The 17,155-nt window shown below is 34.3% G+C and overlaps 1 protein-coding gene across 1 annotated transcript in view; it reads right to left on the bottom strand.

The window, feature by feature from the left end:
* Positions 1-16,768, bottom strand: part of LOC119644704 — a 266,859-nt gene extending 250,091 nt beyond the window's left edge. The window contains exon 1 of the mRNA XM_038044400.1: positions 14,447-16,768. Within this exon, the coding sequence (XP_037900328.1) occupies positions 14,447-16,565 (2,119 nt within the window). The 5' untranslated portion in view covers positions 16,566-16,768. The remainder of the gene's footprint in view (positions 1-14,446) is intronic.
* Between the last annotated feature and the right edge of the window lie 387 nt (positions 16,769-17,155).

Below are 17,155 nucleotides of genomic sequence, written 5' to 3'. Positions count from 1 at the left end.
CCCACCACATTCGAGGAATACTTATCGAGCCCACTGCATTTAATATTCAGATGATAAATTTTAGCTCAAACACCTCGTTATCCCACTCCCCCCGTTAGCAATCTAACAAAAGTCGAGCATAACTCAATTAGCTGGCGTGCACCTCGCGAGCCGTGAACACACATATGCAACCGCCTTAACTTGAAAGCCGCTTAGCAATGAAACGTACCAATGCGTACCAATGAAATATCATATAAAATAATCAGAAGATAGGCCAAGATCAAAACGCCAGGGCACAAGCATCGAATTTATTGATTATGATATATAAGAAAAAAAGAAAAGGTGAAACAATTAACTAGTGTTAATGTTGTTAGAAGGGTAAAACTTTTACTACAACCATATAAATAAAAATTGTGTTTGTCATCATGCGATTAACATTGAAATATAGGTCAGTCATCCGTTGGATTCCCGATTAAGTGCAAACACAATGGAACATCTATGTAAAGATCTAAATACTGGTTGCATCCACTTAACTGCAACAATTTTAATACAATTTTAAAATTTGTAACACATTCGCGTTGGATTATTTTGCGTTTAATGAAATTATCGCCAACAGAATGAAATGTTTGTAATCACACCGCTACGGAGACTTGTTGCTTCAACTTAAACTACAGCTGCCTAAGTTGCATTAGCATTCTTAAGTGCTTGCAATAAAAAGAAAACAAAAACAACAACAACAACAACAAGTGTTAAAAAGTGTATATAATCCAGTTCAACATTACATTTACTTGTAACCCTATGTCTGGGTAAAGCAAATTTGTCTTAATTTCTTCATTTCATTAGCAAATTAAATTAAGAAAATCAACGGAATATTAATCCCTGCACAATAATTTCTTAAAATGTTCTCTACACGTTTTTACCTGTAAAAGTCATTTCTCAAAATGCATGCGTACATCTATTATTTTAGCTATTTTTTCCATTCGTGTGTATGCTTTTGTGCGACTTTTTCTGAAATCGAGTAAGTCTTCTCTTCGAAATGCTCATCTTTCTTTCTTTTGCATAATCTTTGTTTCCATACGCTCGTTAATTCTCCTATAAAGGTTCTCGTCCTCACTAAATTCTACAGTTTGCAAATAGATTAAGTGAGGTCAACGTATTGGGAAAAAGCAATGATTTTGTTGTGACAACACTTGGAAATATTCTGACTTCATTTGTTAGGATTACAAATATAAAGCATATTTTTAGTACAATTAATTTTTTTTATCAAATAGGAGTGTGTACGAGCTTTATAACATTTAAGAATAAAATATTATTATATGCAATATCAGAGAGAAAAAGAGAGCTTTATTGTTTTCCTGAAGACGAGAGAGAGAGAGAGAGTGAGAGTGAGAGAGAGAGAGAGAGAGAGAGGAAGAAGAAACAAAGGATTGCCAACATTGTCAATATAATAGCGTAACAGCTGTTAGCGTTGATAGGGATCAAATCATTTAGCTGAAAGTCAGCTAAATTTTTCGTACGTGATTGTCTCCCATGCCTTTTATTGTGTAAAAAATGCTCAAGTGTGACGTTGTTGGGCAACAAACATTCGCGTTTGCATATTATAGCATAAATTAGTGCAAGGATTAGAGTAAAAAAGTTGAAAATTTGTATTACTCGTGTCGATTTTGCACGCAGGAAAAATCATTTTTTTGACATTTTTATTATATATCACTGCAGTGTGCAACGAGTATGTGATCATATTTATATAGATTAATAATTATGTTTATTTATACCTCAATCAATTTTTTTATTATTATTTTTCTTTATTATTATTTGCTCTTGACAATAAGTGCTTGAGATGCGAGAATTGTTATTTCTTATGTATTAGGAAAACTCATAAAACTAAGTTTTTTCAATTATCATTTTCTATATAATTACTAAACAGTATATATAAGGATTATTTCTCATTTTTAGTAACAAATACCGATGATAAATTCATCAAGCTCTGCATGCATCAGCATGAATTAAATGAATCGTGTTTTGCTTTTAATTAAATTTCACTTTCCATAGCATAGTTATCGGATGTTATATTAAGCAAAAAGAACAAAAGCCGTTGAAACTTTTAAGGTTTGTGCATTAGCTAAGATGTACCCTTAAACGAATTGGCTTAAAGTTTAGACAACAAACCTGAAAATTTTTCAAAATTATATTACGTTAAGAATTTCATCAGATAGATGGCGTTCACGAATTAGTATAAATAGAAACATTTTTATAAAATCTAATTCGAAGAATTTTATATTTCCTTTGTATGTTTACTTTTTGTTTCCTTTACTGTTATGTTTGGTTTTTAAAAATGTTTTTAAGGCTTAAAAAAAATAAAGACACATCATTTCACAAACTATTAATATAGTTACTGTTTAATTATCTGTCGCTTGTCAACTTATTATATGCAAATATAAAGAAATTTAGAAAGTTTAATAAAATCGTAAGAAACAAAAAAAAAAAAAAACCGAAACCTTTAAAACAAAATTCCGATGTAGTCTGTGTCTTCTAATCTAAATCAAATCGAAAGTTAAACAATGAAAATCTTAAGAAAACGAAAACAAAGCAACAAACAATGTTGCCTTAGGAAACCAACTTAGGCATACACAACAAATCCAACCAAGTAAAAAGTTATCAAAAAAAAAAAAAAACAAAAATAAAAAAGAAAACTGCCAAAAAATATCGTTTACCGAGATTGTCAACAGAAAAAAGGAAAACATGCACACAGTCAATGCATTGTTATGGAAAAAACTTCTGCACTTCATACTACACAACACAGCAAACACAAAACGGCAAACAATACTTTAGCATTATACGGTTAGTAAAAATCGAAATGAAATATGTGCATTATTGTTTTAAGTAACAACAATAACACCAAAAACATCAACAATAACAACGATGACAAGGAAAAAAAAATACAATAGATACAGAAGCACAATATATTTATATAAAAGCACCGCAGTGAAGCTTTCTCGCAACCCAATGACATTAAATGAACTAAACAACCAACCAACCAACCAACCAGCCAACCAACGAACGAACGAACGAACAAACTAACGTACGAACGAGCGAACGCATGAATGAATGAATGAATGAATAAATGAATGACAAGGTAAACAGGCAGGCAAAGAAGCAGCTTGTAATACAACATAAGTAACATTTTTTGTAATCTGTTTAACTTAATCATTACCAAAATAACAGCAACCACGACGACCACATCTGTACATCATACATAAGTAGAGAGTTTTTGCTGATTCAAATCGCTGATAAACCTTCACTTCAGGGAAAAGTTGCATTTAAAAAAAAAATCTCCTTTAGATTTTTTGGGTCTTAAGCAGAAGCAACAAAAAAAAAAAAAAAAAAAAAAAAAAAAATGAAAATAGAAAATAGAAATCTCTGTATGTATAAACATAGTTAAGCGAGAAAATTATATCGACATTATGTCCAATTTTCAATATATATATATATATATATATATATACCTAAGGGATATTGAAGAAAACGATTTAGGTCTTAGTTGTTCAATTTGCCAGAGGATCCACAGATATGATCATGCCCTAAGTAAATCGATTTCATACATATTCGAGATAATACGAATCGCTTTTTTAACTTCTTTTGAGCAACGTATCAGGTTTACTTCCGCGCTCTTCGTATACTCGTTACAGATCTTATAACATTATGAGGTTGAATAAATTCTTATATAAGTTTAAAATTTACACCAAATATTTTACTCGAACACAATACCGATTGCTGTTGCATCACTTTTCCCTTCTTTTTTCGTTTTCGGCGTTTTCCAAAATCCGCCGATTTCTTGGTAGTCATTAGATGGATTGATTGATTCCGCCCGCATAGACGATAGATTATCGCACGGAACGCATATTAATTAGAAAGAGCAGTGTCTGCTGAATATAGCGACGAGGGCAGTTCATCTAATATATATATATAGAAAGAGAGAGAGAGAGTGGCCGCACTATACAAGTTTTGCGTTATAGAATCGAAAATCGTTGTGCTAGATAGATGTTATCGGTTTCGGCATATACCGCTCACTTTTCAGCTTAGTTGCGCCCGGTTGCTATTGGTAGCGCTTCTTAATGAGGCAACGCACAGAGTCGTCTGCAGATGCCAGGATTCAGCAGCAGAACGCAGGTGCGTTTATTATGCGTAGATCTCAACCTATTTAAGGATTCAAAAAAAAAAAAAATAAAAATAAAAAAAACAAACTGCGATAACTTATGCTATTTGGTAAAAGTTGAAGAGAAGACTTTCCCAAGTAGTATCAATCAGCAACGTACTGTACTAATCTATTTATCTTCACTCCCGCCCAGAAGGCGAATATCGTTCACCCCGATGATCACAGTGTTTTTCAAACATTCTTTTTTAAATTCTCGGAATTATTTTCAAAATTGTTTTCATATTATTATGTATGAGTGCATCTTAGAGCAGAGAGATGCAGAGCATTTTTTTTTTTTTTTGCTTTTTCTTTGTTTGGTAAAAAGAAAATAAGAAACGATCAGATTACATTTTATTCATCTGAACACTTATGCCTTTGACAATTTCACCTCTCGTAAGTATGAATATGATACATCATAGGTTTAACAATATTTTCGCTACCCGTGTCGTTCCAATTTCTTTTGTGGGTGGGGGGGGGTGAGTGTAAATAAAATTTATTCATAAAAATTGTTTTTTTTTTTTTTGCGCAATCATCTATCGTTCATTCATTAGGCCGCAAACGATTATTTAAAAGAGCGAAAAGGAAGCAAACTTCTTTTCCAATTCCTCGAATGCACATAACTTGTTTGTAAATTGTTTCTTGTTGCCTTTCATTTTCTTTCCTTTCTCTCTTTTGGCAAATTTTCTTTTGCTACATATCTATAGAGAAATCTTAAGGACTTAATTGGAAGGACAACGACTCTATGCGACTCTAGCCAAAAAAGACCGTTTGTAATAATAATTAAAACTACCAGTGAATGCTATTCGAGAAGAAAGGCAAAGAATGAAAAGAAAAGAGTGGTGAGGAGAGGAGAGGAGAGGATAGAAGAGAAACAAAATGCAGAAATTAAATTAACATTTACTGGAGATATTTAGGAAAAGAGGCGAAATAAAGCAAAACAGACAATTAGAACTAATTGGGAAATTAATATTTAGTGAAGAAATGCAAGAAGAAGAAAAAAGAAATTCCTTTTTAAAATGATTGCCGAGAAATTCATTGCGGTCAGCAAGTAAATGAAAAAAAAAAAAAAAAAAAAAAAAAATACAAGAATTTCTTACGATTACGCCTCTTAAAGGTACGTGAGGCGAGTCTTTGCCAATGATAAGGAAAATTTCTCATAACTTATTCAGTCATAATACTTAGCGAAGACAATCATGTCGTTATCGATGATAGAACAATGCATTTAAAAACTTGGCATTAGGAGATTAGTTCGTTTCCACTGGCAGCAAGCAGCTCGATATTCTCAAATCTCGACACAATTCTACTAAACTACTTCACCAAAGCTAAGAGAAACTGGAGAAAAAGAAGAAAAGGAGAGATAAAAAAAAAAAAGAAGGATTAAGGGGATAGATCTCTAGCCACCACAAATACATTTTAATGATTTTTTAAATCGATATTTTTTTATTCGCGTAAATGATCGGCTTCAATAGTCAACAATGACATAAAAGACAATTGACTGCGGGTGTGGCAACATATGGGCAAATGAAGTTTTAAATGCGTTCTCCTCGCAACGGCCCCGAGGAATAACTCTAACTGCAGGTCTCATCGTTTTCAGCCGCATTTCGCACAGTATGTTTAAAATTACATTTCGCCGAGTAATACGAAGGATTTGCTTAATAAGTTCATTTCAACATTGTTCAGTAGCTTTTTTTTTTTCCGCCACTTAAACTCTTGTCAGTTACACAACAATCAATAATTTCCAAAAATTGTATTTCTCTACCTATACGCATGCACGGGTTCAGATGATTTTCAACACTGAAAACTACACTTTTTCGTCACAATCAAGGCTTCTGTTAGGCGAGTAGTTCAAAAAATCGCCTTAACCCATCCAAACGGGTCCACATTGATTTAGTGCTAGAAAATGCAATTTCTTATATCAATTTTTGTACCTCTTCCTTTTTGGAAGTACCATTTCAATATACTCCGCCCCTTGACCGAAACATAATAGTCGTAAATCTGATCAAAGTATATGGAGCTTGCGACTTGAATATAAAAATGCGTAAAAGGATTTTCCTAACGTATTGGCGGACAGACGTACTGGGGTAGACGCGATCCTCAAAAAATGATTCTGAATCGATTGGCATAGTAAAAGCTGGGCCCATTTCAAACTGTTCTGGGCGCTACATATAAACAATACGAGCTTAATAAACTCTTGTAGGCGGATGGGGAGTGAAAATGCTCAGGCATTTCTAATACACAGCATAGTTTTGTGTATACTAGGTTTTTTAAATATCAACAACCCCTAAAAGTAAGCAACGAAAAAGCAATGAAAATAACAATTTTTCAAGCAGTGTTATTGGAGTGGATTCGAATCAGTTTTGTCTTTCTTTACCTAAGAGGATGAAATTTTATTTATTAATTTCGCTCAGAGTTGCAAATTGTCAACATCTGCTCTCGCTCTCGACTCACTCACAATTACTAGGGCAGTTGATAGTTGCCCTCTCTTCCTACATTAAGTATAAATATATTAGGTAGGAATCGAAAGGAAGAGAACAGTGGTATGACCATTCGTTTTTTATAATACTTATAATATTTAAAGGAGTTTTCTTTTAACCAAAAAACAAACAAACAAACAAACAAAACAACTTGAAAGTACAAAGTGCTTTGTTCGTTACGTTCCCGCACAATACTTACTCTACGGCCAGCAGCGAAACGGACAGTGCTAAAGAGGCTTAAGCCGTTGGCTTCTCTAACTTATATTTTTAAATTTTATAATCGCTTTAAAATTTCAAAATCAAGTTAGTCGAGTTAAATCGGTATCATGATATGCACGGATAAAAGGATTTTCAAAGAAAAATCGAGAAATCCATATACAGGAGCTGAACTATAGAAATAAGTTAGAAAGTTGAAAGGACGAAAATCTCATTTTCAATGGATGTTAATATCAAGGTCTGCTCAACTGTTTACTAGAATTCTCTAAAAGTTCGGAATAAAAGTGATCTTTGACGCGCCCATAATAATGGAAATAAATAAATATAGGATTCACTTCAATAACATTGTGCTGCGACGCTTGCCACGATAATACGAAAATTTTCCAAAGCTATCCAAGTTGAAATTATCGGGCCAGCTGTCAGCCGTTAGCAAATCCGAATAATTTTTTTTTTTTTAAGTTAACATAATCCATAAGCACCAACTGCATGCCCCACTCAATTAAAAAATGCAGGGCATCGAAAGCGTACACTGATTAGTGTTCGATGAGATAACTTTGACGATAGTCGTCGTGAACGTAAGCCGCGAATAGTTTTATCCTCGTCTGACCATTTGTATTACGAGCTTTCCTCGTCGACCTCTATTCCAGCCAACTAAGTATCGACGATAAAAAAAATAAAAATTATTCTTTCGTACAAGAACAAGTAAGAAAATTATATGCGGCGGGGCCCGAATCTCGCATACCCATCACTATGATTTCTCTCTCAACCAGATCGCAATGCCCCACAATATTTATTTTAGAATTAACGTTTATATCCCGGCCCAGATGTAATATATCTTCATTTGAGGAATAATTTTAAACATTCCGTCTTGTGTGTGGGTATGTTCGATTCTCTATTATTCAGCGATTTTTTCTAGAAATTGCATTTTTTTCCCATATAACGAACAAATCATCAAAATCAATCATTATATGGGTAGTGGTCGAAGAAGTAGTCCGTCCGATTAGTTCCGATCATTGTCAACGGTGTTCGTCCTTGAGGCAAAATACACCCGTATACCAAATTTTATCAAAATATCATAAAAATTGCAAACACGATTACGATTGAACACAAGATTAAGGGGGACAGACATCGCACAGCGGAGAGACTTTTTTGAGTGTAAAGGCATTTAAGATAATGAGAGAGAGAGAGAGAGAGAGAGAGGGAATTGTTGGCGGCAGTTAGATAGGTAAGCATTAATAGTTAGAAACAGTTACCGATTTCGTTTCAACTCAACGCTAATGGACTTAAGACAAAATCAGTTCGTTCATTGAATTGGAAATTGAATGTCTTATGGCTAAGCAATACGTTAAGTTACTTAGTTGTACGCAGAGGTAAAAAAAATCGCATTAAATGTCAAGTTGTTTCAGATATTTTACTTAAAAGAATAGAAAATCTATATGGCTTTCGTCGTTTACCTCATAGCTGCTGATAAGAATTTAAGAGGCACTCAAGCCACTACTCAGCCAAGCTAGCCGCCGGAATAAGGTAAGGTTTGGAAAAAGCAAAAAATAAAAAAATAAACGAAGAACTTTAAATGACCCGAAAGCTGTTTATGTATAAGGTTTGATATACAATGTTTACATTGCACAAACATATGCACGCACGCGCACAATACATACACATACACGGACGAACGAACGAACGAACGAACGAACGAACGAACGAACGAACGAACGAACGAACAAACGAATAACATTTTTCAAGCTTTGTAGCCTTGTTTTTATAAAATACAACAAATTAAAATAAACGCAATAACAAAAAAGTATGAAAAACCAAAGCAATAAAACAGAAAAATTAACTTGAACAAACAAAACGAAATGAAAATAAGAATAAGAATGAAATAAAAGTAAAAATAAAAGTAAAATAAACAACAATAACAACAACAACAACAACAACAATTGTAGCTAAAACATTAACAATGTGAAAAAAGCTGCTAAAAGCATCGTCGTCATCATCATCACCATCATCATCATCATTATCATCATCATCATCATCATCATCATCATCATCATCATCATCATCATCGTCAGTAATAACAAAAACAACAAAGACGAACAATAAAGTAAAAGAGGGGTATGAGTGATTGACGAACATACTACTCAACATATGCTATACTATGCTATATATATATATAATGTAATATGCCTGCCTATGCTATCATCATAATCAGGCTCCCAATGCCGGCATTGAGGGAAGCAAACCAATGAACGGACTTAAATGACGATCCATAATAACGAAAAAGTTGCATATGCAACTTGGGTAGTCGTTTGTTTGTCATCATTGTGGCCGCTCTTTATATATATATATATATATATATACGTAAATATATATATATATATATATATATGTACATTATTATTATTATTATTATTATTATTTTGATATTGTTGTTGTTGTTGCAACTTTAATATATGCTATAGCAGGGAACGGGAGCAGTGCATTGACTTGTGTTTGTGTTGTTTGTATTTGTTATAGGAACAAAAATATTTGTTATTGTCTTGGTTGTATGTTTGCTTTTTGTGTACAATTTTTTTTTTTTTTTTTTGTTTCTTTATAAATTTAATTCTGTGTTAAGCTGACAAGTTTTCTTTTTCCTCTTATTATTTTTTTAGAGATTTTTTATCAGGATATACGAGAATGTGTGTCGTCGTTTTTTGATTTTTTTTGGCGTTTTTTTTTTTTTTAAACCTTTTTATGCAATAAAAGTATAATTCTTAAAAAAGAAAAACACCGAAAAACCTCATCAATGTCTGTCAGCCACAGGCCCGCAAACGTTTTGTGTAGCAATAAATTAAAAAAAAAGAAAAAAAAAAAAAAACGAGAAAAAAAATAAATTTTATATAACACTTATAAAATATTATTTGCAAACACGCACACGCACACGCACAGGCACACACGTATATTTGTGTATACATATATACATATATATATATATATATATATACGTAGCTCTCAAGTCTATGTTTCGCCAAACTTTTATACTGCAATTGATCTCTACCAGAAACTAAAGTCATATTTTCCCCCAACAGTATCGTAACGTAACTGTTGTCATTTTTTGTTAAGCAATTAATATTTATTAAGCAACAACAATGTGATTTTAATAATTAGAAGTTTTTGTAAAAAGTATTGATTGATCTGCGACTTTTACAGGCCCGAATTGATAAAGCACTGGGGAAATACTAGTGTATATAACGATTGGATTCGATTCGGTTTTGATCTTACTCTACGTAAACGAACACTTTTTTTTTGTATTATTTAATATTCTTTTGTATTTTATTCAGTCTAAGCGGACGCCAATCATGGGGCGAACAAAATTCTTCTTCTTCTTCAAATTCATTACTTTTTCTTGATTTTTTTTTTTTTTTTTTTTTTTTTTTTTTTTTTTGAAGAAATCGGTTGGTGATGCGGCTCCATCATATCTCAATCAACGGTTTATAATTGGCGACCCGACTCGACTGGCATATGCCATTTTTTCGTCCCTTGTTGCAACTATTGAAAAAGTGATTAAAATTTTTGCAAACACCTAACATAATGTTCTTTATGATTAGGGGCCAAGAGGGACACTGTAATAGCCTGAATTGGCAAATTTGTTTTGAGTGAAAGGAAAGCAAATACAATAATCAGACGTACAATAGTTAAGCATTAAAATAAATTGTTTTGAAAAAAAGTCAACTCAAACCGATCTGTGGCACGCAATGTAATTGATCCAAATTTCAATTAAGAAAAATAAAAAAAATAAAATAAAATAAAATAATAATAATAATAATAATAATAATAATAATCATTTAAGTCTAGTACTCGTAGAATCTAGAAAATGGCACTAAGGATTTTTAGGAGCAGGAGGGTGTTCGAGCCATTGCCAGTTGTTTGTATGAAAAAAGTTCACTTCGCAACAAAAAAGGCCCTCTGCTGAGATTAACTTATTAAAAAAAAAATATCGTCGTAAAGTTGTCCTCTAGGCAATGTTGTATTTAAGGTGCTGAGAAAACTTCGAATTCGAATTCGGAAAAATTGAAAATTGTTTGAATTATGGCGCTTGACGGCACACTTGAAACACGTACTTAAGGTAAAGTTTCTTTCATCAAAGTCATTTTTTTTTTTTTTTTTTATTAATCTGCCAGATAATCTATTACGATTGAATTTACGTTTACTCGTTTACTTGCCTCGACCGTATTTTTGGTCGAAAATTCCTGTTTTGTTGCATCCATCAAATTCGAAATCGAAGATCTTACCCCTCTCACCAAATTCGCAGTCACTGCCGATGAGTTCATTTCAATCTGTTCATTTCTGGGCAGAGCGTATTGAAAATTTTCGAATCGTTTTCACTCTCATATCAACTTAACGCTTGCCTCCTCCTTTTCATACCCAATCGATATTTGAAGCGCTCTCTGACATCCGTCCGTCCTCGATGATGTAGTGCATTTTTTTGCATATTCAAATGGCGGATTGCCTTCTCCTTGATATGGGTGTCAAACAGAAGGACATGCGGCCACAGGCAATGCGACAAACTAAGTGAAATCATTGTTCTGTTGTGCATCAAATGCTGCGGACGCTACGAAATACCGAGCTATGCCTTTCTTATCAGTTCCCTTAATATGATTATCAAAGGGAAAGGCTTGGGGCGTAAGATATATAAAAAGTGGATAATAAATTGTTTTGCGCATTCACTAGCTGGAGCCATATAAAAAATCGATTTTCTTCGAACAGCAGCCTTATCTTAAAAAAAAAAACTTGTATACGTCACACCACTTGTGATACATACAATGGTGTATAATACCATTTGTGCAGGGTTTACGCAACACCCACAAAAGGGCTTGAGAGATCGATCCATATATATATATATATTATTATATCTAAGCTTGTCTCTATCCGCCTGTCCCCGTCTTGTGTTTTCTTGCGTTCAACGTACAGGTCGCAATTTTTGTATTAATTAGCCGAAGGATCCACGCGCTTCCATTGTACTAATCTGACTGAGCTGAGTCTGTCCGTTTGTCCTACATGAGGATACTTTAATGAAATTTGGTATACCAAACTTGGGGACTCCATGGGGACTACATGTAAACAATTGGTTGTATGAACAACTACTATATGGAGGATATGTTATGGTATCTAATAGCGGGGGTACAGGCTCGCTTTAATGTTTTTACTTTTATATAACATTTTTAAATGTTATGTTAGAAGAGGAAAGAATCGATGAAAGATAAACGAGAAAATTTCATTTGCAAACTTAATTTTAGTGTGTGTGTGTGTGTGTGTGTGTGTGTGTGTGTGTATGTCGCGCTATTAAAAACGATGCAATGATTGTGCTGTATATGCGCACACAATGTAATGACGAAGAGCGCTATATGAAAATTCATACAATGTACTTGAGAGTTGACAGAAGACGACGCGTAAATAATAAGCTTTTCATCAAAGATTTATTCACACATATTAAGTACGCTTTTATTATTATTATATTATTGTTATTATGATAATATTTATAGTCAAGAGAATAAAATTCGAAGGGGCTAAGGTGGCTGTCTTAAAGCACTAGTATCTCTAAGGCTTTCGGCTTTCGGCTTTCGGCTTTCGGCTTTTTTTTTTTTTTATTAAAAACTCTACCGCACTTGAGATTCGAATCCACGAGTTGTTAAGAGCTATTGCTAGTGTCGAGACTCTTGCCTATTTGGCCACTCAGGCGGATTAGGGGCGTCTTTTTTTTTTTTTGACATCGTATTCTAACTAGGGATACAAAATAAATGTATTTTGAGATTCGCAGAGATAAAAATTGATGGCCTGATTCAAGCCCATATACCATCTACATCGAATCACAAAATTGAATCGGTATTGCGGAAAGGTGACACTCAGCCCAGGTGATGATGGAACCAGAACATTAGATGTTTGTTATTCGTACACTTAAAGTATGATTAAACACTTAATACCATACGCCAGCAAGCAGCAATTAATCGATTTGAATCGTTTGCTGTTCAAGAAACTCAGCAAAAAAGCAAAGGCAAAACAAGATCATTGCTTTACATGGTATCTATATATATATATATATATATATATATCACTCCATCTGTAGGCAATAGCCACAGAGCTTTTTTTGGCGTGCCATCCACAATTTGCCAGATAAATGGGAAATGTGCGTATAGCTAGGGATGGGTAACGCTTCGATCTAATTATATATTGTTATCATTTTCATATAACACGCGTTTATTTTCTATATAAAAAATACCGGTTTCTTATCCGCACATCTGGTAAATGTTCAATTTTGTTAAATCATGATTCTCGCAACTTCTTCGCTCTTAATATTAATAATAATAATAATCATAATGTATATTTAATATTATCTTAAAAAAATAAATAATAATAATAAAAGAAAAATGAAAAATGAAAATTGATGGAATGTTGTTGGGTTTCACTTAAATAAATTTTAAAGTAAATTTTTTCAATGCATTTAAATTATTTTTAATTTTTTACTAATTGACTGTAATTTAGTATTATTATTATACTTATTATTATTATTGTTGTTGTTGTTGTTGTTGTGCTTGTGTGTGTGTGTGTGTGTATGTGCTTGTTGTGGTTTGTTATTTTTGCAGTGGTTAGAAAACAACCTGAAAATGATTAAAATGTTGATTTTTGGTTTCAATCCCATCTAAAGCCGTTTTGTTATATTTTATTTCGTACATTTTTGTGTCGAGTTACCTCCTTTGGTTTTGTAAAACAGTATTCAATTTATTTTATATTTTAATTGGATTCAATAGTTAGTTGTACAGGCAGACAGGCTAGTATACGGTCTGTGTGCTGATGGCCAATATTTGCACAAAGTGTTGGTTTTTTGATTGACAAAAGCATGCACAACAAACACATACACATACTTATATATATATATATACACTTACACACACACACACACACACACACAAACACACACATACATACATACATACATACATACATACATACATAAAACAACTGAGCCTCAAAGTGTTTTATATGTGTAAATAAATAAAGAACTTATTTGTTTTAATTAATATATTTTTTTTTTTTTTTTTTTTTGTTTTTCTTCCCAATGTGAAAATTGAAATTGAAAAGGTAGTAAATTAACAAGAAAATGCAAAAAAAAAAAAAGAAAAAAGAAAAAAGAAGAAAAAAAACGGTAAACAAAAACAAACCCTTTTTACCGAAAAAGGAGCAGCCGTCAGCTACTTATCATTTAACAGCTATGATCGGTTGGCTAGTGAGCCGGAGATTTATGTCAATTAATACTTTTTTTCATTTTTTTTTTTTTTTTTTCAATAAATTTAATTCAGAAAATTTTTCAAAAATGTTGCCTTAACACACTTAACCAAGCAATTAATAAATCACACTGTTATCAACGGCAGCAAATTTTTGTCTTTCACGATACGAGTATACATACATATATACATTCATTTAGTAAAAGTTTTTTTGTTTTTTTTTTTTTTTTTATGTATTTCTTTTCTTCGTTCGTTTCCTTTCGCTAAGCGATTAAGGTCACAGAATGAAATTTATGGTAAAGTTTGAAAAGAGCGGCAGCACTTACCTGTTGATAAGCCGGTGTCGTTAATACTGGATGTGGAAGTGGAGAGGCCAGGTTGCTTACGCCAGCCTTTACGATTCCAAAAACTTCTCGCTTTTGATTCGGTTTGCCTCGGGGCAACAACAGGACCGGGATCTTCAGCGGCTCTTATTTTTGCACAATTTAAAATGCGCCGACCGCACGAGGCTCTGGTGAAGAAACCAAATGTGTTTTGTGATTCGTCGGCACAGGCGTTGTCTGCATTATTGATACTGGAATGAGGGAATTTTTGCGTATGTTGCTTTGTTGTTGTTTGTTGATGTATTTGTGGCAAGTTTCTGATCGAAGATGAAGAGGTATGTGCGGTAGAGGCCCGTTGAAAAGAACGACAACTGTGCGTGGCATAGGCGAAGGCACTTTGAGCAGGCACATTGGTAGCATTCGCATTATTAGCCGATCGGGAATTCAGCAGAGCATTAGTTTTATGCAATCGCAAAGAACCTATATAACTGGCTCCGCTGCTGCCACTAAAACCGCTATCTAAATCACCACCTAAGCAGGTAGTAGTAGTGTGTATTATATTACCTAAAACAGATGAGGAGTTCGGTATGGGTGAAAGTAGCTCGTCAGTGGGCCCTACCGTATTTAGTAGTTCATTCAATGAGGCATCACAGATATTATCAGCGGAAGTTGACGCTAATCGCAAAGGTTGGCCTGAAGCAGTCGTAACACTCACGGTAGGAACAGGGGCTTCTTTACCAGTTGGACTATTATTTGGTGGACTCTCAGGCATAAGCATAGCTTCGACGGAAAGATTTAGCTCGCCCAGAATTTTGCGATGACGATTCTGCACTCTCCGTAACTCCTCTTCAACTAATGTCTGTGTTAGCGAGCCCGCCGAGTGTGAGGTAGCCGTAGCTCTTAGTTGATGATGACTGCTCATCGAATTTGTGGATGACGATGTTGATGATGCTGAAATTTCTTCATAAAAATTTTCTGGTGTTGCGCTAGCACAATGTGCCGACGCTGTACCTGTTGTATTGCTGCTGCTATTATTATTACTACCGCCTGTTAATCTTGTTTGAAAAGTTTGTCTTGTAGCAGGTGACACAAGCAATTTGTTCTTTTTGCCTTTTGACAGCAAAGCTCTTATTGAGTTGGGTGGCGGCGGTGTTGAATCCTCCTCTCTGCCCAATAGCTCAGCGTTAGGTATATTCGTATGGCGCATTGCTGCACCTGGCTCATAGTAAGCATACGAATAATCGTGTTGTTGTTGATGATGTTGCTGTTGTTGCTGTTGTTGTTGTTGTTGTGGTTGTTGTTGCTGTTGTTGTTGTTGCTGCTGTTGATGTTGATGTTGCTGTAACATTTGTAAACTAGTGGTCTGTTGCACATTTGACCATTGACTATGATGCCCACTATCGTCCACCTCATTACGATTAAGTCTACCTAAAGTTCTGGCTTGCCTGCTGCCGCTTGGTTTGTGGCTTGTCAAAGGCTCTTGTTCGGCACATATCTCAATGGCATCCAAGTCCTGCTCTAATTGCTGATGGTGGCGTACGTGCTTCCGATAGCTGCGGCCGCTCGAATTCATTTGAGCGGTTGCCGCGGCATTTGTGACAATTGTTGAATTGCAAGAGTTAACCGACGACGGTAGAGTGGCAGTCACTTCCACAGTTACAGTGCTTTTTTGTAACATTGTTTTTGTGCAACCACCACCGACGCCAACACTACTTAAGTTCTGTTGTTGCGGGGACGGTGGGTATTCGGGTGGCGACTGAAAATGTAAGCACTTGCCAACAAATTTAGGTGTCGTCGTTGTTATCGATGTCACAGGGGTTGACGTGGCTGCCGCTGCTGCTGCCGCATGGCTGCCACTTATAGTATTTAATTGTTGCTGTTGTTGTTGTTGTTGCTGAAATAATGCCTGATGGTCTGTATCCTCTTGTCCTCTGAAACCACTGCCACCAATATTCCCGGTTTGTCCACGTGCTAGCTGACGTTGAGTTTGCGGTTGCTGTTGCGTGTAGTAGTTTTGAGTGGTAACTGGTATCTGGTGTTGCTGTTGCTGCTGTTGTTGCTTCAAGTCCTTTTGTGCTTTGATTATACGTTGACGATTGCCTAAGCCCAAGCAAGCCTCCATGGCACATGTTGATGTAAATTGACAAACGTTTTGTACGATTTTTTTTCTTTTTTTCTTACGAGTCTCTCTTTCTCTCTCCCCCTATTTCCCTTTACTGCTTTCGATTTGATGATGACTTTTCGTTTAGTGTGTGTGTAAATGTGTATTTGCTAGCGTGTATGCGTTGAAAATAAAAAATGCCCGTTAGCATTGATTTTAAGTTGATTATCTGTAATTGAAAGATTAGTAATGACAGATCGATTAAAAACGTGCTTGCAAGCTGCGGTAGTTGTATGGTGCGGTGTTTCATTGCTAGTGCGCAGATAAGGCAAAAACGAAAATACAGCAAAGTGCACATACATATATATATATATATATATATTATATATATATATATACATATATATGTACATTCACCAGGAGGAAGGCAAAAATGTAAATGATTCGAAAATCAGATTAAAAGATATAAAGAAATTAATATTTGAACACAGTACTCTTGACTTAAGCGTTTCATAAAATAATGGACAGAAGACGGAAATGCAAAATAACGAAAATTGCGATAGATTTTATATCACATGTAAACAAATGTTTATAGCCAGACAGCAGAGTTC

This window comes from Glossina fuscipes, unplaced genomic scaffold (assembly GCF_014805625.2).
Source record: "Glossina fuscipes isolate IAEA_lab_2018 unplaced genomic scaffold, Yale_Gfus_2 0, whole genome shotgun sequence".
Classification (NCBI taxonomy): domain Eukaryota; kingdom Metazoa; phylum Arthropoda; class Insecta; order Diptera; family Glossinidae; genus Glossina; species Glossina fuscipes.
The sequence above is the reverse complement of the archived record's forward strand: the minus strand, read 5'-3'. Positions and strand labels throughout refer to the sequence as shown.